The sequence below is a fragment of the Poecilia reticulata genome, linkage group LG1 (genome assembly GCF_000633615.1).
Source record: "Poecilia reticulata strain Guanapo linkage group LG1, Guppy_female_1.0+MT, whole genome shotgun sequence".
In the NCBI taxonomy this organism is placed as follows: domain Eukaryota; kingdom Metazoa; phylum Chordata; class Actinopteri; order Cyprinodontiformes; family Poeciliidae; genus Poecilia; species Poecilia reticulata.
In genome coordinates this window covers 21929995-21956568 of record NC_024331.1, presented here as the reverse complement: position 1 = coordinate 21956568, position 26574 = coordinate 21929995, and the positions used below count along the sequence as shown (strand labels likewise).

Below are 26574 nucleotides of genomic sequence, written 5' to 3'. Positions count from 1 at the left end.
ATGCATATTATAGAGACTTTGCCCTACGCAAGCAGCATGGCTCCGATGAAACATTTGAATAATTTATCACCTCGAGTCTGCCTTGCCACACTTTAGAAAGTTTTCCCAACAAAGTCACAAAATTATTCATGTTTTCTGCATCTTGAAGATGGGTGGGGCGAACGGGGCTAAACCAGCGAACATGCCAACTCACACGCATTGTTATTCCCCACTTTGCATTTTTCTCTCTTTTCTATTTCCACAGCTACCCCACTGGGCTAGATTTCTGTTATTTTATATCTGGGAAAATTGGTATATGCTGAAGTTGTACAAAATGCTTTATTTGGTTTTCTTTCAGTGTTTTTTTCCTCACCCTTTGGGATGATACTGCACTTAGGTTTGCATGTTCTACTGTACAGAAACCACAGCCTTGAGTTAGAATAAAAAATAAAGTAATTGTGAATCGCCATGTTTGACCTGACTTGTAGGAAGAAAGTTAATAAAGGTGGTAATAATAAAGTATTTGCATAGCTCTTCTCAAATCAGATTAAAAAGGTAAATAGTGTATGCTACATAGATATACACGAGTCACATTCCAGTTTGATATATATGATATGAGACTCTATAATAAAAAGCAATATAAAAAGACAAGCACAAATTAAGTTTTATTTCTGTAGCCACAACATTCAAGAAAATTCTATAACGTTCTGCAGATGAAAGTCAGGAATGACCGGAATTCTGTGTTTTTTAAAAAGTAAATTACCACAAAAAAATACTTGAGGAAATGAATATATAACCATTAAAGCCAAAATACATCTTCTAAAAAACATTGGATTAAATCTTTACTGTTCTGTGTAGTAATATTTTCCGTGATTATAGTAACAGACATGGCATAAACTTGGTACAGCCCTTTGTTTGCAGAACCACCTGTAGCAGAAATACCAGGAAGTCTGTGTTTTTTTGTATAAGTTTATTCGTCTCGCATCTTTGTGGACAGCAATTTCCGTCAACAGCATTTCACTCAGGGTTGTGTCTGGTGTTTAACGGCACCATTTCAGCAGCTTCGCTCTTTTCTGTCTCACTCTGCCTGTTGTATATTTGCTGGTGTGCTTCGGATAATCGGATTTGGAAACATGAATTGTGCTGCCATATTGTTTTAATAGAGAAGAGCCTTTCTCCTGGCAGTGCTTTACAAACAAGCCGTATTTGCTTCGCTTTTCTAATTGTGTTTTTAAGTCTGAGTCTTGGACTTTTTTTCAATTTCTCTTAGCATTCCACAGTCTGACCTTTAGGGAAATTTGCTGGGACTCCTGATTATGTCAGATGTTGCCTTAGGTGTTTTTCTCTTGGCGATATTTGCTCTGAACTTTGAATAGTGTGGAAATGACCTAAAATCCAGGTCCGCTGCGAAGCCTTCCCTCCTTGCACTGTGTTAACTGTGCGCTCCAGACCAACACACCTGGAGCGTACTTCAACATTTACAAAGCTGGTCACACCTGCTGGTTACCAGTTATCCAAATGTTTTAATTAGCAGCCCTGGCTGCTGCTTCGTCTCTAAAATAATTTGGAAGTAGCAAGAGTGTGCTTCATTTTTGTAAAACTGTAGTCTGAACAAAACTTACAAAGAATTAAACCGCTGCCTAAAAGTAAACATCAAGTACGCCTCAGTTGTTGATGTGTTACCTTTCACCCCCGAGCCTTTAAAATATAAACGTCCTACTTGTTTTGTTTTGGGTTTATTTAACCTGCAGTGACTTATGGCCCATATCAAACTTAATCCTAACGACTGTCACCATATTTTCATTTACATCCTACTGGTTATGTTAATTATTGGAACCTGTTATCGCCGTTCTGAAATGTGGAGCTTTTGTTAAACTCAAAACAGATTGAACTTATTTTTTATTTCTTAATACTTCCAGATCCAACAATGCTGCAATGTTTAGGCAAATATGTAGTCATTGTCATTGACTGTTATCTTACTTATTTTTAGTTCATCTACAAACAATAATTATGACCTTTACTTGCCACTTTGTTAGTTTAGAGGAATTTAAGTGTTCACTCTTGAACTCTTAATCGTCGAAATCCTGAGGAAGTCGAGCAGAGAATGTCTATTGTCTTTAGAAACTCCATTCCCTTGTCTTTTACTGCAAAACCTCCCCCTACCCTCTCCATACAAACTCACCACACACACCCCGTTTCCTTCTCTCCCCCTTTGCTCGTGCCTCTCGTCCATTCTCCTACTCTGCAACAGATTGCAATCAAGCAGCAGCAGTGCCGGGAATGCTGGAAACATGCTTAAGTGGAGAGAACAACAGCAGTTAATGGTTAAAGTGGAGGCCATCTTTCACCGGATTAGACTAACCGTTTCACTGATTAGACTAACCCTTGTCACTTTTCTTGCTTGCCTGTGTGAATTCTGTCCATATCCACACTCTGCTAGTTTTTTTTGTTTGTTTTTTTTTTAGTGCAATTTTCTGTTATCTATTGCAGCACTCATTTCCTTAATACCCAAACAGTAAGTGAAGTTCTGCCATCGTTAATCTCTTTACGGTTCATTCAAAATAAATATGGATGGGGTTGCTAATACTTTTTCTTGGTTAAAAGGTGTCTCACTATACCTACAATCTTTTGCTTAGACATTTTTACCCATGGCATGTTAATGCTCCTGCTCTTTCAAAGCTTCTGAACTGCTCCCAGGATGTCCTGCAGTGTTGTTGGTGCAGCGGCACTAAAGGATAACTTAATGGAAAAGTTGGGAACAGATTGATATCTAATCTCTGTATGGATTGTGTATTCGTTTGCAATGTGTGGTCACTTGGAAGACAAATTCCTACCCTCCTAGGACTTGAAGGGGATCTTTTTAAACTTACAAGCAAGTTCAGTGTTACTTAGTGACAGCTTGATTCTTATAATAATGGTGGTGAAAACAACTGATTGCAGTTATTTGAAAAGAGTTACAGATTAGGATAGATTTAATATCCACTGAGCTTTTTCAAATTTTGTCATATTACAGTTACAAACTTCAAGTCGTTTTTATTTGTATTTCATGACATGGATTATCTATCAAGAGATGATCAGACAGCCACCTAAACGGACAGGCCTGTCAAGGACAGCAGTAATCCAAGAAACGGCAAAGAGATTCGTGTCAGGAACGCTAACAGCAGAGATCCACTGCACAGGTGAAAGAATGTAAAACGGGCAACCATTAGTTGATTTAACTTTTGGAGAATGGCAATACAAAACCTGTTGTTAAAACTACTTTGCAGTTTGCCATAAGCCATGTAGGGAACACACGAAGAAGCTCATTAGATCAGAATCCATCTTCTTTGCTTACAAAAGTATTTTCATTTACACCACTGTTTATTCTATCAAATGTGAATTCTTTAAATTTCCTATTATATGATCTATTATTATACTACCTCAAAAAAGACCCGGAGTTTAGGCTTTCTCTTAACATTGTAATTTGTTTACCCCTCAAAGATGCCAACATTAGATTGTGAGAAGGAGCTACTACATGAATTTATGTGTGCATTTTTAATCAAGCAAGCGAACCTATGATTATAGGTGATTAGTGATGAGAAACTGGAATAACAAGCTAAAGTAACACAAACGTTATTAAAAACAATAAAGCGATTCACTTCTATTTATCAGAAAAAAAATTATTTGGCTAAAATAATTAAAAATTCTGCACCTTATCATTCAGCTGATTTAAACTCTAAGATTTTTATCAGAGTCTCCCCAAGTTGCTCTCTGGAAAAAGTTATCTCTATCTGATTTTGAGTGGTCACTCGAAGGAATTAGGTCCTGAAGGCAAGAGGGCTAGAGGGATGGATTCCCATCCTAGAGGACTTCTTCTGTCCTTGGCTCTCTCCGGTAAATAACATAAATAATTCCATTTATGGAGTAAACAGCATCAGTTGCTCCTCTGTCCAGGGGATGCATGCTCCCAGCAAACGGCAGCATCTTATCTGCATTTGTCGAGGCTGAGAAAAATTTACTTCATTGCCAAAGTTGACTTTGGAGATCGCTCCACTAAGGGATAGTCATAGTTTATCTTTCACAGAATGTTCATGGTACCTTAGACCTGAATCAAGTCATGATCCGTGCAAAGGCTTGATGTGTTATGTCCATAGCCCCCTTCCATTCAGTTTAGGTTTATGTGTTTATGATCGATCCATGCCACACATTTCAGATTTCTACTAGTAAAAAATTTGGAATTTGCCATTTTCTCACCAGTTCAATATTATGCTCTGGTTTGTCACATAAAATTCCAACAACAGAAAACACTTAAGACTATGCAATAACTCTAATTGGTTGTAAGGAAAAAATAATACTTTTCAATACTCTGTGCATGCATCCTGTTTATGACATGAGAAGTCTTTGCTTCACAATGCACCTTTCTTATACGCTGGTGTGTGCTCAACACCCCTGCTAACACCCCCACTCCGCCTCCGCGCGCTCCCTGCCCATCCTTCTCTCTCCTCCAAATAGATTGCGACAAAGCCGTCTCAGCAGAGCCTGAACTGTGCTTCGGAGAGTCTGCTGCACCTGTTCTTTGCTTGTAGTGTGTCCTTATCAATTGGATAGCCCCAACCAGACCTTCTGTGTGCATTTGGCCCCTGCGCAGCATTTCCTCTGCCTAAGAGTAGATGCCAGAGCAAACAGGCCAAGCCAGGACAATAGAGTGGAAGGGAAGCCCACAGCACTGCAGGAAGCTAAAAACAATTATGCAAACAGGTAGCATAGCATGCCAAATTAGCTGTGCTGCTCAGATGTTATGAAAAAAAAAAAAAAACAGAAAAAGTGAAATGTGAAGCAGAGAGAAACGTTTTCAGTAGCCACTGGGCTAGTTGCAAAATACTATAGCTCATATTGTAGCACATAAAAAAAATTGCTAGATGTTTTTTGCAGAATTAGCATGATTTTCAGAAGACTGAAAAGACACAGCCCATGATTTCTTATAAAGTAGAGAAACAAAGGTGAAAACAAAAAGTAGTTTGTCTTTGGAACAGAGGGACTTCCTCGGATTATAATAGAAGCATGTAATTGGGAAACCTGCTGCAGGTGTCTTCGGCCGCAGCAGGAGGATGATGACACAAATATCCAACCAACAGGCAGGCCATCAGGCCTATTCAGCCACATTGGCTTATATATGGGAAATGTTAGCTGTGGAATAGGCTGCTGCCTGGCAGCCATTTTAAAACTGTCCTTGTTAGTCAGGGTACTTTTTTTTTTTCCTCTTTCTTTTTTTTTTTTTTTATCTTAAAGCATCACTGCTTTGAAGTGCATTCTGTCTTATCAGCAGGCTTGAGCCACTCGCCACAAGCTCTGTTCGTACTGAGAGGCACATTTCTGTTAAAGTGTGGGTATGACGGAGCGAAATGTAAGCTCCTGTATTATTGGGTGTATATTTGTGTGCTCTCTGCAGCCATAGGGGATGTGTGTTATCACAGTATGCAGCCCCTTTTTAGTGTGTGTGTGTGTGTGTGTGTACAGCTATTACGCCCAGAAAGCTCCCCTTCTCCATGCAAACTCCAACTCCTAATTAGATTACTTTGACCTTACCTTGCCATATCCATCTCTCACCACTTTTAATGCAAAGAGGAAATCCCCTATATATAAGCTATTATCGTCATGGATATTAAGAAGCAGAACAGACACTTCATCTCACTTCTGCAAAACTTTTTTGTCTTAGTTAAAATCCCTCTAGTCTTTTTCTCCTTTGCTTCTTCTGCTGCCTGTCTGTTGGTTTTCGTCTGACGGTGTCAAACAACTTGCGAGGGGAAATTCGTTTCACCTCCACCCCCAACCCCCTCTCTTCTTCCTCTTCTTCTTCTTCTACCTTTTTGTGCTGTGGATTTCACAATCCCTCGGTTTACCAAGCAAGAAGTCAACAAGAGCTTTCTGGGCAACAGCAGAAGCAGAGACAGGCAGTCTTACACAAACATAGAAACAGTGTCTCGCACTCGCACAGATACACACACACACACACACACACACACACACATATTCACAGGTTCACGCAATGTCAGTGTGCATGCAAGATGTGCTAGCATCTCAGACTGACTGACTGACGGCATCTATGTGGCCCCTCCGGTGTGGTGACAGATGACATCTTTGGGAACAAGTTTACTGCCTGGTTGCCGCTGTACCACCTTCCCCTGGGCTCACTCCAATGCAGGGAAACGCAATAGACTAAGAAATTTGCAAATAAAATTACATTAAAACATTTGGTTTTATATTTGTTTGAAACTGTTTTTATTCAAATTTATTTTGCTTTGAATGTTGATTTTTCTTTTTTCTTTTTTTTTTTTTATCAAATGGCCAAAATAATTTTTTGAGTTGTCATTTTCTCACCATATGATAAACAACAGTCTTATTGCAGCTCTTGGCAATATTGCAATATAAGTTGTATTGTCACAATCACTACTGTAAATATTAGCTATTATCTGTTGGCTACAGACTGAAGTAGATGAGGACTCATCTCAGCTTATCTTGTCTCAGACCCAAGGCTGTCAGCTGGCCTGGTTGCCATTACCTTTATATTCGGTTTTTCCCCATGGAAAATATTCCTGCTGCACTTACTGTGTTTCCTCTCTTTGTCCTAAGCATAGAAATTACCTTGTGCCAGTTTTTGTCTTCCCTTCCCGTCCATTGTTTGCCAGTCGGGACAAAATGGCCTCTCATTCACAGACTGGTTCAGCTTCGTTTCCACTGTTGCCACATGCTTGCAAAAACCTGAGCGACACCAGGGAAGACAAGCCCATGCCAAAATCTGGGGTTCATTCAAAAATGTTCCTGTCCTTTTTATTTTATTATTATTTCAGTGATTCTTGAGAATAGGGACAAAACAGGTCATATGGATAAAGCACAAAATTTGAATAAAATATACACAAAATATATATATATATATTTTTTTTCAAATATCTGACTAAACTAACCTGGGTCATGTGAGCACAACAATGTATATTTTCCTGGTGTTTGCTAAATATTTTTTTTATTTTAAACATTGTAGTCTGTGGATGATGCCTGTAAAAGCCCTTGTCCAGGATCAGAACTCAATACATTATGATAGTTTAAAACAATTAAAGAAATACTAAAATTATATATTATGACAATTAAGTATAAGTAGTCATATAAATAATTATAAAAGTATCAATAAATTGAATTAAAAATTATTGTTATATATTTTCCAACTACATTGAAATTTGTCCCTAGTTTTTGTCAACACCGTCAAAAATGAAAATAATGTAAAAAAATCAGGCATTATTTCGGGGCACCAGAACTTCTGAGGACCCCATGACCACTTTCTTTCTCTTCCTTTGCTAAGAGGGCTAGTTAGCTATGGTTAGCTTATGTTATTCTTTAGTTTTTTCTTCTGTTTTATTCCTAAGTTGCTTGTCACAACCATGATGTGTCATCTCCATAACTGACAATTTACAAAACTTTGATGAAATTTTGGTATATTGTAAAGATTTCATGGACCTGATGAGCTACAATATGGCCTCCTTCAGAATAACATTATATCAATTGAGATAGTTTGGCTTTTTGTCAACTCCGTCAGATATCAACTCCATCAGAGTTTTTCTGACTCTTTCAGTGAAATTGTTGTCAAATCTCACTTAAATGTGCTATGAATTCATTTTAATGCATTTTACATAAATTGCATTACTTCACATGTACCAAGATTTTCATTTTACTCACTAGTTTGTCACCACCTTCAGTTCTGTGTCAACTTCGTCAGATGGACTTTTTGTTGTTTTTTGTTTTAAATAATATTTATTTTGTTTCTTGAGAAGCATTTGTCTGTAAAATTAGTAAAAATTTCACTAATAGGGTATTTTAAAAATAATTTTATATTTATTTTTGTCAGATGGTGATGACAAAGTTCTGGGTCAGGTCAATTAAAAATTTAATTTTTAAAAAACATGTTGCAACTGGGAGCCTGTACCTTAGCATCTTTATATTTCCAATACATTATTTGTCATATTTGCATACATAAGGTTGAGAAATAATACAAAAAAAATTATGGGAAAATTAAAACCCATTTTGTCCCTATTCTCAAGAACCACTGATTTTTATTTAAAATCAATTGACTTTCACTGCACCATTTTATATTTAGTATGGAATTGAACTATACATATTTTGACTAAATCTGAACTGCATTGGATGCTGTATCTATCAACTGTCTAAAGTTGACATTTCTTGTAAACTGGTGTTATATGAAACAGCTAAACTGAAAGAAATATAATATAAAATAAAAAGTTTACGATCCTGTTTGATAGATTAATCAATGGGATGCAAAGTTCATTCCTGGACAGTACCTCATATTTTATTAAAATGTTGATTGGCATTGCCATATTGTATTAAATGTTGTAATTGACTGTGTAAAATCACATTTTACAGTCATATTGATCTCATATGAGATAGCAACAAAGTAGCAACACATCCCGTTTAGGTATTTGTTTTTTATTATTATTCTTTACTTCTTCTGTAGCCATATGTTTTTTATAGATAGGATTCAAAATCTTTTTTTTTTTTCTTAATCAATGTCTCTTTTTGTGTCAAATGTTTTGGCAAAGAGGACAGTGTTTACGTTAAGCTGAGACTGTTACAAGGCATTTACCCAAGGCCTCCTACGCTTAAATGCAGGCAGATATGTCAGCCCTCATGAGTATAACCTAGCCTTCTTTTACATAAATGTTTCATGAACCTGTTATGTCATGCTCCCGTAGCTTCCCTGCAGCCTTGAGAGACACGAGTGATGAATTCATCACACTGGAAGATAAAGTGCTGCAAAAGTGCAAGGGAAGTGGCAACAGCAAAAAAAAAAAAAAAAAAAAAGTGTGCAGGACACGAAAGGTGGKGTTGATGAACGTAGAAGCTGATTTTGGTGGAGTAAAGAATGTGTCGGGAAGAAAAAGACAGTTTTGAGAGAGCAACAAATAATAATGCCAGGAGAAGAGATGAGGAAAGGAAGGAGGAGAGACAGAGATTGGCTGGCGGAGAAGTGCTGAGGACCCTCGTCTGTGATGCTTTCAGACTTTTTGTGTTACCACACCGGTAAGCTGCCAGCCGCTGTGTTTTCTGGCCTGTACTCAAATGACAGCAGACATCAACCTCAGATACACACACACTCACACACGCACACGAACACACACCATTACTCGCCTATTGTTGTGGCAGGCCCCCTAATGGAGCTTCCTATTTGAGTCCAGATAGTCACACACAGCCTCTGCTTCATAAGTACACTCACTCAGACAAACACGGGGCAGATTGACAGCTGGGCCGCGGCTGCCGCGGATGATTGATGGCAGCGCTCCGCGGAGAACGTGCCAGGCAGGGGCAGCAGAGATTTCAGGATTTTGCGAAGCGACGTGGTTTAGGTGCAGAAACACTCCATCGAGCTCTGGAGAACAGAACGTAACAGGATGTTACAAAGGCTGCCAGTCAGGCAGGCAGACGGAAAGAATGAACAGCGTCTTTAACGGAACTGGAGGGGGAAAAAAATAAAAAAATAAAAAAATCCACAGAAAGCGAATGCTTCCAGTCCACGGTTAAATGAAATAAACACCCGGTCTTTCTTAGCACCACACAAAGTCACACTTCATTCTCCACTCTCACACCTTCCCATCAACCCCAAAGGAACAAAGGTGCAAAAAGATTTGAGAAAAGACATTAAAAAAAAGGGGGAAAAAAATCGGTACAGGAAAAGGAAACTTATTATGTGAATACCCTTAAGCGTGCCTTACAGAAATACAATCCCTTCAGATTTGGCTGATGTTGTTACCTCTAATTAAGCCCCACCAGCACACACTGCTGTACACTGAAAACTTGTATTGATCTATATGTGCAACTTTATGGCAAGCTGTAATGAGCAGTAATGGTGGAATTTATACAGTTATGCTCTTTTTCTCTAGACACCCCACTAGGAGCTGACAACTCTGTAAGCTTTCAGTGACTGCGATCGACACTATGCGGCAGGTGGACAGAAAAATAAGTGCTGCTCTTTCTGCTTTTGCTCAAAATTGACATACAGCTGCAGCAGGCGACTAAGCTTGACTTTTCCTCTGGCTGCAAACTATATAGCTTCATTGCGTCATTGACGATCTTCAACGAATCGTCTATGTTTAGGGTTTATCTAATTACGTCTGGAAGTTATGCTGCACTGACGCGACATGAAAACATTGATAATTTGTACACCGCTGTCCTTCTGATCTGGGAGGACTCCTGCTGCTTTCACTCCTGCTGCGTTTCTCGTTGCCTTTAAGTGCACTTTAGAAGATGTGTGTTTCACGGCCACGGTTTTAAGATATATATAGGTATTTATATTATATTTACATAAAAGTAGCTAGTATCATAAAATATGAAAAAGAACCAGGCACAAAAATAAAGCTATGGTTTCATCACTGAATCTCTCTTGAACATTTTTGACTTGCTTTGCTGTTGGACAATTACTGCAAACAAAAAAAAAAAACATTTATTTAATGTTTGTTTGTAGCAAAACAAAAAAAACGTTAAATATGATCATATTTACCATTCTTTATTTTTGACCGACGCATACAGTGTGTTGGGTTTGGTTGCCATGTAGTGTCAGAGTAGATTTACTCTACAACAATTGAATAATGTAATATTCATGTTGACTTTTTTGAACCAAGGGTATGACACACTTCATCTGATTAATGAAAGTACATTAGGAATGTGGCAATAACATCCCAATTTAATGAACACATCACTGCTGATATAAATAGTGGCACCCATAGCTTTTGTTATAGAGTAACAGGTAACTGATGCTATTTTTCAATCTATGCTTTAGTATTCCATTTTTTTTCTTGTCTAGGAAGTTTTGATTAATATTTCTTGGCTTGTTACTTCCCTCGGGTGTAAATATCACATTCCACTGAAGTCCATTTTTTAGCCACTCTTCAAAATGAGAAAAAACAGGAAAATATACTACCCCTCCTTACTGCTCATATATATATCTGTGTGTGTCAATCATCATGGTTATTAGTAATAATTTAATCATAACTGTAACTTTTTCAAGTTAACTAGATTTTGTAGGAACTCTAAGTTAGAATTTCACGTGTTTTTGTTTGTTTCTTTGGGTTTCAATATGTTCCCATATTTGACATATTAAACTTAAAGATAATCATACATTCTATCCCAACCAACTTTTCATGTATATGTAGAATTTCCCCTGCATATTAAAAAATAGGGATAATACAACTGAAGCATTTCTTAAATTTAGAATTACTTTTTTTGTATGTTGATCAATGTGAACATAATATTCAGCGTATTAAGGAACTTTTAACTAATAATTTCAGAATTCCTGTTTTTTTGGAGGAAATGCACAAAGACCCATTGATTCTTGCAGAATTGATGAAAAAGTAATGAATCAATGTTTAACAGATATTTATTTTTATTAAATGACAGATTGCAAATCGTAAATATCAATGTGTGACTTTCAGAACCCCTTTTCTTTTCACCCCCAATATTCAAAAATAGAAATAGGAGGAAACATGCCATCCCTTTCTACTTTTCATCTATAAGCATACATAAAGCTAACGAGAGAAAGTGAGTTATCCTATACATATATAATATGTATATATATTTTGTAAAGTATTCTTTTCTTTTTTTTATCCAAGTATTGACAAACCTTTAGCTGGCAGTTAATGACAATGTGACCCCTTAAGGTTGGAAAAACATGAAAACCTAACATCTCTTTTCAACTTGCAAAGCATAATCAGCTGAGCAGCTGACAGGGGAAAATAAGATTTTATCTACATGGATATTAAGATTAAATTCAGTGTAAACTCAAGTAACTTTTCATGTATTGAAGTTGATCGCATGGTTGAGGAATGTTTAACTAATAATTTCCTCTTCATTAGAGTGTAGCTATAACGTGACATGAAGGCAAATTTTTCTTAACCACTTTTAAAAATGGGAAAGAAAAAAGTGAACTTACCACTGAAGTAAGGGAGATGCTCACTGAAGTCAACAGTCAATAGCTAAAACAGTTTAAAACAGCTGTGACAAACAAAGCTGCCATCAATCTTGGGATTTGGCAGGAAGGGTAAAAAACTACGTAATCTAAATATTACAGAAATGAAGTATGAGATTAATTTATGTAAGGCTTTAGGCTGCCAAAAATTTTAAGTGTTTTATATGCAAAGGTTGTTTCTATCATTAAAGATGTAGACGTAACAAATCACAAAGTCAGTGTGCAACGTTACACAGTGATGTTAAAGAACAACGGAATGTCAGTAATCAACAGTGGAGCTTTAACACTTGACAAACACGCGTTCTGTTACTCTTTCGTTCCCTCTTCTTATCCATCCTTTCTTCATAACTGTCCCCTAAACAGGGTCGGTGTGAATAATTAAGTCCTTTTACGATGAAATATTGACAACAAAGAGTGTGCCATATGCATTTAAGTAGCCTCCCTGCCTCTTGCAGTGTCCTCGCATCGTGAATCATGCATGACGCCGAAAGAATGTTTTTTTTCCGCCAAGTTAGGCTGCGAGATCCACTGCTGTGAACTGCTCCCTCAGGGAAGACTGCTAATCTGTTCCAGAGAAGACCAATCATTGCTCTTATTTAGCAGTTGGTGATTTACTTTGAAATAATTACAGATTAAAGTGTGTGTTTGTGTAGGTCCCACACACAGACGCTTGAAGTTTTTCTTTTTCCTGTTTTGTTGTTATTTGATTGAATGCTTAGAGACATCTCCTGCACTGAAATCTGATGAATTACGTGGGAACTTTTTAAAGTCATCAGAAACATGAGCTACTTGCTGTGAACGGCACTTTTGGTTTGTAAATGAATGCCTGTGAATGTGTTTGAAATCGTGCCATATTATGCCACTGCACAATAATGCTAATTCTTGCCTGATCGGTCTTTTAGTGACTTTGTTTGATCTGCTATGTGTTACTCTTAGCAACCTGGCTCGCGTTTAATTAAGTAATACGATAAGTTGGATTCATTATATTTAGGATCTTTTAAAAAGCTCTCTAATTTACTTCGTCTTTCTACCTTTCAGACTATCGCCCACCTCCCATGCTTCCACCCAATCGTGGAGGGGCAGGAGGAGGCGGGGGAGGCTCCTCCTCCTCTTCGACCAGCCGCGCCACCACCACACGTTCCCCTCCCTTCTACACCACCCCGAGACCTCTCCTCACCACGTCCCCTGGCCAGCGGTACAGGACAACCACCACAGTCCGCCAGCCTAATCTGGTCCCGGCTGGAGGTTCATCGTCCGACTCCAATCACATCCCAGATACCAACCAGAAAGCAGGCCGATCCCCTCCCGTGCAAGTCCCTCCTGCGGCCCCACAGCCGCCTGCGCTGCCGCCCCAGGATTTCTGCACTCCGAGGGTGACTGCAGACATATCGTGGCCCCGCACGCAGCAAGGCCAGACAGCCAAGCAGCCCTGCCCTGTGGGGACCCTGGGTGAGTGAGGTGGATGGAGGATAAAGACAAAAGAAAGTCTGTGTGTGTGTGTGTGTGTGTGTGTGTGTGTGTGTGTGTGTGTGTGTGTGTGTGTGTACACAGTGTTTGCAAACTGAGTTATATGGTTCTGCATTTGCAGCAGCAGGTACTATTATCCACGAACAAAATTAATCCCAAAATTTTAATCATGTAGGGGATGACTCATTAACATAAATCAAAATATTTTCAATTAAGAAACTGCAGTGGCTGTTTACTCGATTGCTAACAGCCGTCGGATTCCAGATCCACTCGCCAGAAATATGACTGAACATGACAGACAGACAGACGTTTTATCCTTGCTAAATATTTTTGCCAATAGATCAGCGCAGAATATTGTGTGTGGGCAGGAGAACTGCATCCACTCATTTAAAGAAACTAATAAAACACGTATTGGAGTTAAGGTGGTTCTGATAGAATGACTCAGGGTCGACGTCTTTATAGCCATACCTGTCGAACATTGTCCCATTTTGTCAAAACCATAAACGTTAATAACTTTTATTGGAATTTTATGCGACACAAAGTGTTGTGTGAAGTGAAGGAACTGTTTTTTAATTTTTTTGAACAACTAAAAAGCTGATCACAGCCACGGGTTTCTAGCTGCTGTGCACACATAGAGACTGAATTTTTGGCCCATTGCTCTTAATGAAACAACTGAAGCACAGTCAGACCATATGTAGAGTGACCATCAGTTACCTTTCCTGATGGTCACCAGTTCTGGTTTGTTGTTTGAGTCGTCGTCCTGCTGGGAGATGAACATCTGCTCCAGTCTCAGGTCTTGTGCAACCTCTACCAGATTTTCTTTAAGGATTGCCGCGTGTTAATGTAGCTCCATCCATCTTGTCATCAACTCTGACTGGCTTCCACATTACGCTACCACCACCATGTTTCGTGGTGATGGTGTGTTCAAGGTTCTGCATATTTTGTTTTTGGCCTCACATAAAATGTCAAAAGTTTAATTTGGTGTCACTGACCGGAGCATTTTCTTCCACATGTATATGTCCCCAGGACTGGCTGAGGTGAAAATGTAAATTGGACTTCTTGTGGCTTTGGTTTTGTAAAATAGATTTTCCTCGATGATCTTCCTCAAAGGCCAAGTTTGTGGAACACACAACTTCTAGATGTTAACAGATTCGTCCATCTGAGCTGGAGAGCTTTGCAGCGTCTTCAGTGTTAGCCTTGGCTGCTTCTCAGCCTTAAGTGGACTTTTAATTAGGTGGCTTCTGAAAGCATTTTTTTCCTCACTTGTTTTATTTAGCTGTACCAGAAGTAAAAGATGAATGCCACTGAAGTTGCACATATTTCACATCTTTCACATCAAAATCCTGCATTAGATTGTGCTGGTCTTTCACATAAAGCATGCACACCTTGCATGGTTCTGTAGCTCTTTTACATGCTGATACAGCCAAACACGGCAAACCCCAAAATGCCAAACAGCTTCCCTGTCTTCTGGAGAATGTCATGGTTGTCTCACCCTGTTTGCTCTTCTTGTCTTACAGGCGTGGCCACATATGTGTGCTTGCCCCGTTTGGGCTACTGGGCTCCCCAAGGCCCTGACCTCAGCAACTGCACGTCACCATGGGTCAACCACATCATGCAGAAAGTAAGTCTGAATGCTGCCACTGGCTCGGTCAGCCCTCAGCGATACGCTTGTGTTGTGACTAAAGCCCCCGAAGCAGTTTTTCTCGCCCATGCCGAAGCTTTGACCACAGGGAAAGATTTAGTCCATGTATCGCTTCATCATTCTTCCTTAGCCCTAACTTTTGTTTGAGATCTGAGAGATTACATCGCTGCAGGGAACAAGAAATGTCTAAGGAGGTCATGAACTCACAATGAGATTTTATCAGAAGCGACAAATTAGATAATGGCTTTATTAATTCACTGTTGAATGAAAAACATTCCTACGTTTAAAACTTGCAAGAACATTAAAGACTTACATTTTCGTTTGTTTTGAATAAAACTTTTTTTCAGTTGTTACTAGGAAAAAAACACAAATAAATAAATAAATACATGACCATAAGGTTTAAAAATAAGCTGCAAAATGGTGAAGTGAAATAAAAAACACCCGATTATCAGTTGTGTTTATTTATCTAAATTCATTTTAGAATTTAAGTCATTTCTAAAATGTAACTACAGATTTGGAGCGGTCATCTGAAAGAGAAACCGTTGAAAAAAATATTTCAACAATATTTTTGTGCTTGTTTTCTACAGTTGTTTTGTTTTATTTTATTTTGGTAAATGTTTTGCTGTTAAATTATTTTCCCAGTTTGTTAAAAAAAAAAAAATCAGTTTAGTACCAGTGAAGCTCAAATACAGGGTTCATGTTCAGTCTGAGAATCTGGATCTAGATATTTCTCTGTTCTGGATAAAAAAAGATGGAAAGATCCTGGCAGGGGATGTAAAACATTTGAATTTGCAAAAAAAAAAGTATCTGCAGACACTATTTTATGCTAATTATCTAAATTAATTAATTCATTTATTCATTCATTCATTCATTGACCCATTTATTCTTCCTCTCCATCCATCCATCCATCCATCCATCCATCCATCCATCCATCCATCCATCCATCCATCCATCCATCCATCCATCCATCCATCCATCCATCCATCCNCCATCCATCCATCCATCCATCCATCCATCCATCCATCCATCCATCCATCCATCCATCCATCCATCCATCCATCCATCCATCCATCCATCCATCCAGACCACTGTTGGAAAAGCTGCCATATGCAGGGAATTGTAGAACTGGAAATGTGTTTTTTCCCTATATAATGATTTCCTAAACAACTTACAGTACAGTGTTTGCATGCTGTATGTAAATGTCTCTGCTGTATCGGTCTTATGTTTTCACCCTATATGAAGTGAATTTTAAGCTAACCCTTTACATTTTTTTACCTCCCTCCTTTTCTCCCGTCACCGCCATTCCTTCACATTTGCGTCTACCTCGTCCTGTCCGTCCTCTTCTGTCTTGTTTCTCTCCATCTGTCATTTTGCTGGAACCTTCCTCTCTCTCTCTTGCTATTCTTCACCTGACACTCTTACAAACTTTTTCTCCTTTGCCGAACTTTTCCCTTCTCTTCTCACCTCGTCTAACTTTTTCCTTTTTTTTCAACTGCCATCCATCTCTCTGTTATTTTCACTTTGTGCTCCCCCGCCCCCCACCGCCGCCTCCCCCCGCCGTCCTTCCCTGGCTTGCAGCTTCGCTCAGGCGAGACGGCAGCGATTGTGGCCAAGGAGCTGGCAGAGCAGACCAAAGGGCTTCTGCGTCCTGGCGATGTGCCATCCACAGTCCGGGCCATGGCCCAGCTAGTCGAACTGTTGGATGTCCAACTGAGGAACCTCACCCCCGGAGGCAAGGACAGTGCTGCCCGCAGCCTTACCAAGGTACTGCCTAAAGACACAGGAGGTGAACATGTACAGAGTGATGGAGTAAAATAGACTTTTCTACAGGCATCAGCATTTATTGGGCTGCAGCTCAAGCTGACAGGAAATCAGAAGAAATATGGAGGAGTAAGAAAAGGGAAACAGATAGGGGAGGAGGGTCCTTTAGAGTTAACAGAAAGATGAATAGCATGTTCTTTTGTTTTTGTCTAAAAAAAAGAAAAAAACATCTTTGTGCAGAGTTTGATGAAGTAGCAGGCGTAACAATGTAGAACTCCACATGATAAATAACTGCTTTTAGTCTTTCTGTTTTATCCTCTTCACTGTGTGGCTCTTTGTATGAAGTTTTGCTCGACATACCACAAGACAGATAACTGTTCTTAGTGTTTGGCAGGGTCCTTCCACTCTCTTTACAGATCGGGACCAACATTTAATAAAGCCATCTTTCAGTTATTCACATTTAAAGTACACAGCAGAGCCCTGAGAGAGAGAATATACAGATCATTTAACGAACCTCTGTCGCTGAGCTGCAATTGTTTAGAGGCAGTTGATAATTGAAATTTTGTCCTTCTTTAGCTGTCACATTAAGTTATCCTTTCGCAGTGGAGTTAGCCATGAGATAGGCTGGTTAAAACTGCCTGATTAATTAACGGTTTGCTTCACAAAATAATCTGAAAATTTCTCTGAAGAAGCTGTTTGATAAAGATCTGGCTTTTTTTTTTTTTTAAATATATAGATTATATCTTTATGAATAAAGCAGTAATGAAACAGTAACGATCCTGTCAACAGAGGCTTCAGTTGCACCTTTATTGGTTACAAAATTGTATGAAAATAATTTATTTCAGTAATTCAGTTGAAAAAGTTCTTTTTTGTAAATTTTGATAATTATGACTTACAGCTAAAGAAAAACCCCAAATTCATTTGCATAACACAGATAAAAATTGAGCTTTTTTGAGCCAGAATGAATGTGCTGGTCATGTTATCGTCATGACTTTTTGGACGTGACAGTTGTCCAGCAGACAATCACTGACACTATCCGTAAGGAAGCTCAGCCTCAAAAACAATATTTCTAAAGGATCTGGCCGAAGCAGTGCTCTTTCCAAGAGTACTACTGGAAAGTTGAGTGGATGGAAAAAGTGTTGTCGAAAAAGGTGCTAAGGCAACAGAAATACTGCAGCCTTGAGAGGATTGTAAAGCTGAGCCCACTGAAGAGTTTGTGTCCACTACGAGACAACAGAGATGCACACAGGACATTTCCTTTGTAAGTCACTCCTGAACCAGAGTCCACATAAGAAGTGTCTTAAAGTCCTATGGAGAAAAAGGACTGAACTGCTACTCAGTCTTGTTATGAATATAATTTGGTCCCGTAACCTGGAGGAAGATAGGCTCACAATCCAAGTTACTTGTAGTGATGTGTTGTTTTTGAATGAGTTAGCTCTAAGAGTCGACTCACTATAGAACGATACTATAACAATTCTATAGTAAAAAATTCATTTAAAACACAAAAAGCTCCCATGTAATTACTACATTTTGGGTTTTTTGTTTGATCGAAGTTCTAATAATCAATAAGTACAATATGTGCTTGAACTTTATCACTGCACATATAATGAAACTACGACATATGAGTTCCATTTGTTTATTTCAGTTACTGACAGGGATTAACGTTTCAATAATATTCTAATTTACTGACATGTAATTGTATAAACTGAGTCTGTCAGTACTGCCTTATAAGGCTGCCAGTTGAAAATGCCAGATGGGGAAAGCTTTGAAGGATCATTTTTCTCACATTTATTAGTTTTTGGTTGCTTCTTTTTAGTTTTAATAGATCAAATGTAGTGGAAATTGTTAAAAAGCCATCAGAATTTTACGTTTCATGTTTCAGACCACAATGTATTATTGTGTTTACAAACCAGAAAAAAAAAAAAAAGATTTTTAAATATTGAATGTGACAGACACTAGACAAACCAGTCAAGCTAAAAAAATTAGCCCTTTCCGGTCACCTACACCTGACCTTTTCTTAGTTTTTTTTGTTTTTTTTTTATAAAAATGCTTTACGTTGTTATTTGTTTCTAACTGAATGATATATTACTTTGGGATGCTTGCTTATTAATGTTAGGCAACTGACCAGTCACGCATGAAGGACTCTGTAATTAATGGCATCAATTAAGTTGACAGTAGATGCAGAGATCAAGTCAATATTTAAGAGGGAAAAAAGCAGGAAGATAAATATGTTAGAGCGAAAGAAGAAAAGGCAATAAGGGGTGGGAGACTGAGTAGCATACAATTTGGCCACCAAAGTGTTTTTCTTTTCTTTTCTTTTTTTTGCACACTCTTAATGAAGTTAGTGTACCTCCTTTTGCATGTGTGTATAATAGGTGAGAGGTGCTGCACTGCTAACAGCTGAATTGTTTGAATTTGCAGCTTCAGAAGAGAGAAAGGTCCTGCAGGTTTTTCACACAGGTATTTCCATTTCCTGGTTTGGTTAATTACTTTGCAACACCGTTGTCCCTTGTGTCTTTGGGTTTTGTTTTGTTTTTTTGTTTTTTTATCCATTATCCAACACCTTATGCCTTGCGGGGTCGCATGTGGCGCTGGCGCCCATCTTCAGCAGTCAACGGGCAAGAGGTGGAGAGACAGACGGGACAAACAATGAAGCACACACACACACACACACACACACACACACACACACGCACACACACACACACACGCACACACACACACACACACACACACACACACACCCACAGCTAAGGAGAATTTAGAGAGACCAATAAACCCAACAGTCATGTTTTTGGACTGTGGGAGGAAGCCAGAGAACCCAAGCATGCACAGGGAGAACATGCAAACTATTTTTTGAAGATAAATTATTTTATACTTTTTTTTTTTTTTTAATTTGCAGTATGTTATCTTCCATGCAAGCTTGTGTGTATTTCCTTGTGTGTGTGTATTATCACACATGACACCACCACACATGAAATGCAATCATGTGCTGCAGCTTCCAGAGATGCACCAGTCTGAATTTTCTGTTTGCCATTTCCGAATACTGTTTAAGAACGAAATTCAGATATGTTCATCAACGTCTCTCCGGCTCTTATTTTCCTTCAAATACACAAGATTATCAAATATATATGGCATTAGTAATTAATGCAATTAATTAAAAAAAGAGAAAAATACATTTCATTTTGATCTTTAATTCAGAATTTATATTTTAAAAAAGGGTTTGGGCAGTTTGTCTTTTGTTTTGAGTCAAAATGTTCTCTTTTGCTCTTTTTAAAAGGAACAATTGATTTTCTAAAGTAACAACCTTGACATTTTAGTAGAATAAAAGGCCTTTTAAAAGTCAGTTATTTCAACCACTGAAGATGGTAGAATGTTCATAGAAGAGAATCCTTTAAAAACCTGATGTAAAATGTAGAAATTATGACTATTTTTATGCTAAATATTTTTGAGTCGAGTTTGAGTTGCACATTTTAACTATTGTGTAATTCAAATGTAACGAAAATAAATCACACAGAAACTAAAATACAATGCTGCAACTTAATATCATTGGATTATTTAACTCTTATTAATTTAAGAATGGTCTTCATGCAAACCTTTTGAAAACTTTTAATACATAGATAATGTAAATAAAAGTGATTTAATAACAGAATTTATTTTATTTTTTTGTCTAGTCCTAACGACCTAAGTGGTCAATAATTACTTGTATTAGCAGTACATGAGATATCACATTGTGTTAGGAGTAAAACGACGCCTTTAGAACAAAACCAAAACGATGACAGAGTTAGTGATGATGTTAGTGATTAGCAGAGTTACGTGTCAATAGTAGTCAATGTGTGTTTTACCTATAAAATGACATCTCAACTCCTCCAAATTAATTTTTAAAATACACAGATACCAAAAATAAATCTAAGTTCTCATCCTTAAGCAATTTTGTTGTTGCTTTGACGTTTCCCATGAGTCGGTTACCGAGTTGGCATTTTTCCAACTGAAAGTGACCCGACTCCATTACTCAGTGCATGATGCTCTCATGATGTAGCAATGCAACCCTTTGAGGATAATAGATTTGTTCTGGTCTCGATCTCCACTTTTCATCAGCATCTCTGTATCAGACTGTTTCTTCATTGGGTTTATTATTCCTTGGTTTTTAATTTTGCTCCAAAATATATCACCGATAAGAGGGCACGATCAATATCAGTAATAGCTCATCTTGGTTGCATTTATCTCAGCAGAATTGCACACAGGCTTGTCTGGGAGCAAATAACTGGCTATCCATCTCCATTTCTTGAAATGCCGTGTGTGTAGCACACATTGAGAAACATCGGAACATGATGGATACCCCGTTGAGTGCGGCTCGATCACGGCCTCGCTGTGTTAAAAATAATACCTTCCTGTTTTTTGTGGCTATGAATTAATTACACTTTGTCCTTGTTGGTGTTCTTGCATCGTTGTTTGTTTGTGCCGACGCCGTGGGCTAACAGAAAACCTAACATGTTTCAAGAATGTATCTGGTCAACCAAAAAAAAAACAAAAAAAAACAAGATCACTATTCAGCAGATCAAAGGACCCCAAAATCCACATGCATGGCCTGTAGACAGAGAATTTCTTTCTGTCTTCTTCACCCACCGACACATGCATACACACACCCACACACACGCAAACACATGGTAGATGGGGTTGCTCTTTTTTCTCCTGATGCAGGCTTTTTTCCTCCATACTCCCCTGAAAAGTCTTAACGTCAGCACCAGTCAGCAATGTCACATCTTAGAACATGGCTTAGGAGTGCATGCAAGATGACACGCACGCACACACGCGTTCACACGCAATACCACAAATATTTAAATATATTTTCAACAATAATCTTTCGCTGTCACATCGCAACAGTCAGGCATTTGTAATGCGTCTCCTTAAGCCAAATAAGGCTGCATTTCAGGGGGGGAAAGGCAGCGCGCGCACGACTCTGCACAGGTCTGAATCCAAATGCCGGAGCACACGCCTCAGGTGCAGCAAGAGGAGGCCTGTGAGTGATCGATTATATGATTAGCCTTGGTTATGTGAAACAAAATTATACCAACAGGCTCTTTACTCTGCCAGATAGAAACGTGCATGATTAGGGATGTGGTGTGGCACTGCCCTCTCCTCGTTAATTATCCGTGGCACTAATTGCCAAGTGAGGAGAGTGTGCAGGAGGTCTACATTCTTAATAGAGACAAAAAAAATAATTGAATTCCCTCCCCTGTCTCTCTCTCTCTCTGTCTCTCTCTCTGTTTCTCTCCACTTCTTACACTTCGTCTACCCCTCCTCGGTCATTTGGTTTTGGGTAACTGGGGACTTGTTTCATGTATACCAAATTGGCAATTTACCCATGATGAAGTTGGTGGTGTGGAGAGGCTTTGATGCTTTAGGATGCGCTAAAAGAAGAAGGTAGCCAGCCAGGTAGAAGAGGGTCAAGAGAAACTGTAGAGGATGAATTTGAAGTGAGAGAAAACGGCAAGAAAAAAAAGAGGAGTGGAGAAAAAACAATATGAGGTTATCCAGAGTACTTTAAAGCTTCATAATGTCTAATTTTTAGGGGTAAAATAATACATCCAGCTCACTAGTTTAAAACTAAGAATCCATTTGTTTTTGTTTTGCTTAAAATTTTTTTTCCAAAATCATCTTGTTTGTCTCACTCTGAGGTGGCCTTAAAGCCAAAAGACATTTATTTTTTTTTTATATTCATTCAACATGTGAATCTAATTTCACATGTTAAATTATCTCATTCAGTTTTAATCGCTTTAGGTGATTTATATTTTAAACTAGAGATGATCAAATGCATTTCTGACTGTCAAAATGGCGAAGTAACCCTTTAACTTTGAGTCACTAAACAGTTTTATACCACCTTTAAAGTTGTTAGCCAGTATTGCATGGCGACATTTTCTACCTATGCTCATGAACTACTTATATTTTGTCAGCTGTTGCTTCTGTTATTACTTCCATTTTGTACTGAGTGGACAAACCCCTGCCACACAAATGACTTAAAAGTTAAGGGAGTTTTCTTCAACGCTAATGTAGCTGATTGTTAAAAGTCAGTTGAAGAAGGTCACCATTTGACAAGCCATACATTAAAAGTGGAATTGTTATACGAGTAAAGTACAGTGAAAAAAATATCTGCTGCGTTACATTACACTAATAACTATATTTACAGTATTTACATATATTTTTAAAAAGACATGAAAACTTTCAATTCTCACTGTTGAATATTGTCACTAAATAATGCCAAAATTCTAAAAGATAATTTTCGATTGCATTCTTTAAAGGCACACATTTGCTAAATTCGAAAACATACTGTGTTATTGTGCAACATCATAGAAAAATATCGGGGATGTATTTGTGGATATTTGTCCGATTCAACTTCCAGATATTGAGATGTGTGCAAACAATTCTTTAAAACTATAAAGACCTGAGGAATGTCCACTCTGTTGCCAGGTTACGCATAGACCCTTCAGCAAAATTAAACATAATGTGAAATTCTGGGAGTATCCACATTAAAATGAGTTCTGTACAGCATTAGGCTGAAAGAGGATGTATAGAGAATTCTACAAAATTAACATAAGATTCCAGTTTGCAAGTGCAATCAGGACTAAGACCTTAATGACAGAGGCATGACCTGATGCTCAATCAAACTAAAGCTTAAGTGATTGACCACAACAACCATGGCATCATGAAGAAGAAGCAAGCATCTGAAAATGTTTAGGCAGTATGTTGAACCTGACTCAGTTACAGCAGTTTGGTCACAAGAAGCAGGAAATGTCCAGCAAACAATTGTCAAAATGTTTAAAGACAATTCTACTAGACGTTTTTAAAAAAGCAATAAAAAAAAAAACTTTACATATGGAAGGAAGTCCTCTCATTACTTTGACATTTTGCAAAGAGCTTCATAATCTTACTTGACCTAAAACAGGAAAGATTAAAAAGACCCTGTATCCTTTAGAGAGAGAACATGAAAATTTGATTTCCACTGTAAACATATATCTTTTTATTTGTATGTGGTCTTTCAGTAGCATTGAAAACCTTGTAAATGTGCCAGCTAATTTACTATAATTAATTTTTTTAAGGTGAAGCCATTCTAGTACCAGTGGTTATGTATTTTTTAAATAAAGCAGAGCTGTTTCAGCGCACCACCAAAGCTTTTTAGGAGCCAGACTCCTCTCATTCATGTTTATTAGTCATCTCCATCAAAACAGCCAGATAACTCAAGAACTACTTTCCCTCTTACTTCAAATTAGACGTTTCAAACATAGTTACCACAGAATGTGAACTTATATCAAGTCCCTGACAGATCCAAGGTACTTGATAACAGCTTAGAGCCATGATGCTTGATGAAGCCTTGGGTTTTCAACTGGATTGCGTTTTGCAAGACACATTTTACTTTGATGAAGAAGCAAACAAAAAAATCCTTCAAACTCCCTACAGCTAATCGCAGATGAACACTGATGAAAACATCCTCACACTTTGTCCCATCTCAACCAGGCAACTTCAAAAAAATCAATAAATTAAGATCCATCTTTCCTCTCTTGTTACCTCTGCATATTTCTAACATCCCAGCTCTGGGCTTTTACACAGTACAGCATACTGTACATGTGCTTGTGTGCCCAAGTTCACCTTGGGTGGTTGGGAGTAGTCAACCAGCCCAGTTCTAGTCTGCCTTGCCGCTGCTGTTTACGCTGGATTACCCCTACGCCTCAAAGCATTTCACTTCTGCCCCATTTACTGTCATGAGGCTGTGTATGTGCTCACAGATGTGCGCAGCTTTCTTGAATTTTGTGGTCTCACTAAGAAACACACACTTCCTAACGGGCGCCCCTTATCTGTCTCTGCAGAGAGTTCTCCCCGTCTTTGAAGAACCCCTTAAAAAACCCTCTGTCTCTTTTAGCCCCTAAGTCTTCCTACTTGTGCACGATAGAAATGTCACCGACGGCACCAGAGCTCCTAGACACACTCCGACTCAACCCCGCACATTTATTCATTCTGTGTCTGTCTTTCTAATACTGAGATGTCTAGCCCTTAAAGGAAATGGCATCCCCTTTTTCTGCTTTACCTAACTCCCCTGCTTCTACAGATGTAATCTCAGTGCTGGTTAATGACGTTTCAGTGGCGAAAAACATTGATGAAATTAAGAATGTGAGTTCAGTAAGAAGCAAAGAGAAGTTTAATGAGAGTAGAGAAGCTTGGTTATTGCTAACACATCAGTGTGAGCATTTGTGAGCATTATACGCCAGCAGCATGAGTAATGGAGAATGAGACGCATCAGCAAAGCTCTCATATCTGCCATGGCCACAGTAAAGAACGTCTTCCCCTCGATCTGTTTTCTTTGCCTGGGCAGCTACTGAACAGCAAGTGGAGCAGAATGATGCACAACAATGCTTCCCCTCAGCCCGCAGTGCACACCCCCAGTTGCACACACAGACACACACAAATTACCACAGGCACATGCATGCCGTCCCATTCAGCGCATGCCACACGGCTCTGATTTGAACTCCAGACAACAGTGTGACAGTACGGGAAGTAACTCGAACAACAGTCATGATAAAGATATGAAAAAGACATGAATGTTAAATGCTAAAAGCAGTTAAGAATAATCACCATGATTAAAATTTAAAGCAACCGAATCAACTAAAACAAGATTAGCATGGATGAAAGAAATTAAATATGTAAAACTCGAGAGTAGCCCCGGGGAAGAAACGGGGACACGCTTGAGAGTGTTCTGCAGGGTTCCACAAGTTGTTAGAAGTTGCAGGAGAATCTCAAGGAGTGTTGATCTAGAAAAAGTATCATAAAACAACTCTGATCTTGTAAATTATTCCAACTTTGCATGTTTAAAAGAAGAGTTGAAAACACTTTTCTCAAGTCTCATTTATATAATTTGTCACTAAAAATATGAGATTTTTCTTTACATAAATGATCTTTTCCAGCTCCAACTTGAATTTTGTACATATTGAGACATAGGCGTTGTTGTCTACAATCTTTGCCTGTTGTGCCTTTTTGGTATTTGCGCAGTGAGGCGCAAATACATAGGTATATGTAAATCACTACACAACGATGTACTTTATGCTTTATAATAAACTACAAGATTGCAACATTTGCGTAAACTTTGTCCTTGCACCAAGTCAAAAGAAAATAAACTAATTCATGTGTTACTGAAGAATAAAACAGGCGCTGGAAGCAAACTTTGATTTGCTTTGATTCACTTTACACATCTGAGTACCTACACATTACTAGTCACAATGGCTCCTGTATAACAGTTGTACAAATTTAGCAGCAGACGCAAAATAATCAGCAGACGCAAATCGCTCTAAGATGTAATGCTGAAAGCAATTATGTCCCCGCAACATCAAATCGAATGCTACAAAACCTGTCAAAAGCAAAATCTGATGTAATATTTATTGTAAAATCAATTAAAAAAGTAGCATGTGAATTGTTGGGGGTTTTTTAGCAACGGTTTGCGTTCACATTACCTGACAATAAGTACAAACAGCTCTCATAAGCTGTAAAGGTTTCATCGAATAATATATGTTGTAAGGTCAGCTCTAAATAATGACAGTTCCTCTTACGTAATCAATATCTTATAGAATATTGGACTTGAAAATAAAAATAAAAAGATTCAATTTGATTCATTGTATTGAGAAAGTACATTTAGAATTCACTCACCTTCAGTTCTAAGTTTGTGACACCACTATATATA

At 38.3% G+C, this 26574-nt stretch overlaps 1 protein-coding gene across 8 annotated transcripts in view; it reads left to right on the top strand.

The window, feature by feature from the left end:
* adgrl3.1 (adhesion G protein-coupled receptor L3.1) overlaps positions 1–26574 on the top strand; it is a 161387-nt gene that overhangs the window by 87309 nt on the left and 47504 nt on the right. For all 8 annotated transcript variants that reach the window (XM_008416710.2, XM_008416760.2, XM_008416742.2 and 5 more), the window contains exons 8-11: positions 13019–13429; positions 14965–15068; positions 16668–16853; positions 19272–19310. In XM_008416710.2, the coding sequence (XP_008414932.1) occupies positions 13019–13429; positions 14965–15068; positions 16668–16853; positions 19272–19310 (740 nt within the window). The remainder of the gene's footprint in view (positions 1–13018; positions 13430–14964; positions 15069–16667; positions 16854–19271; positions 19311–26574) is intronic.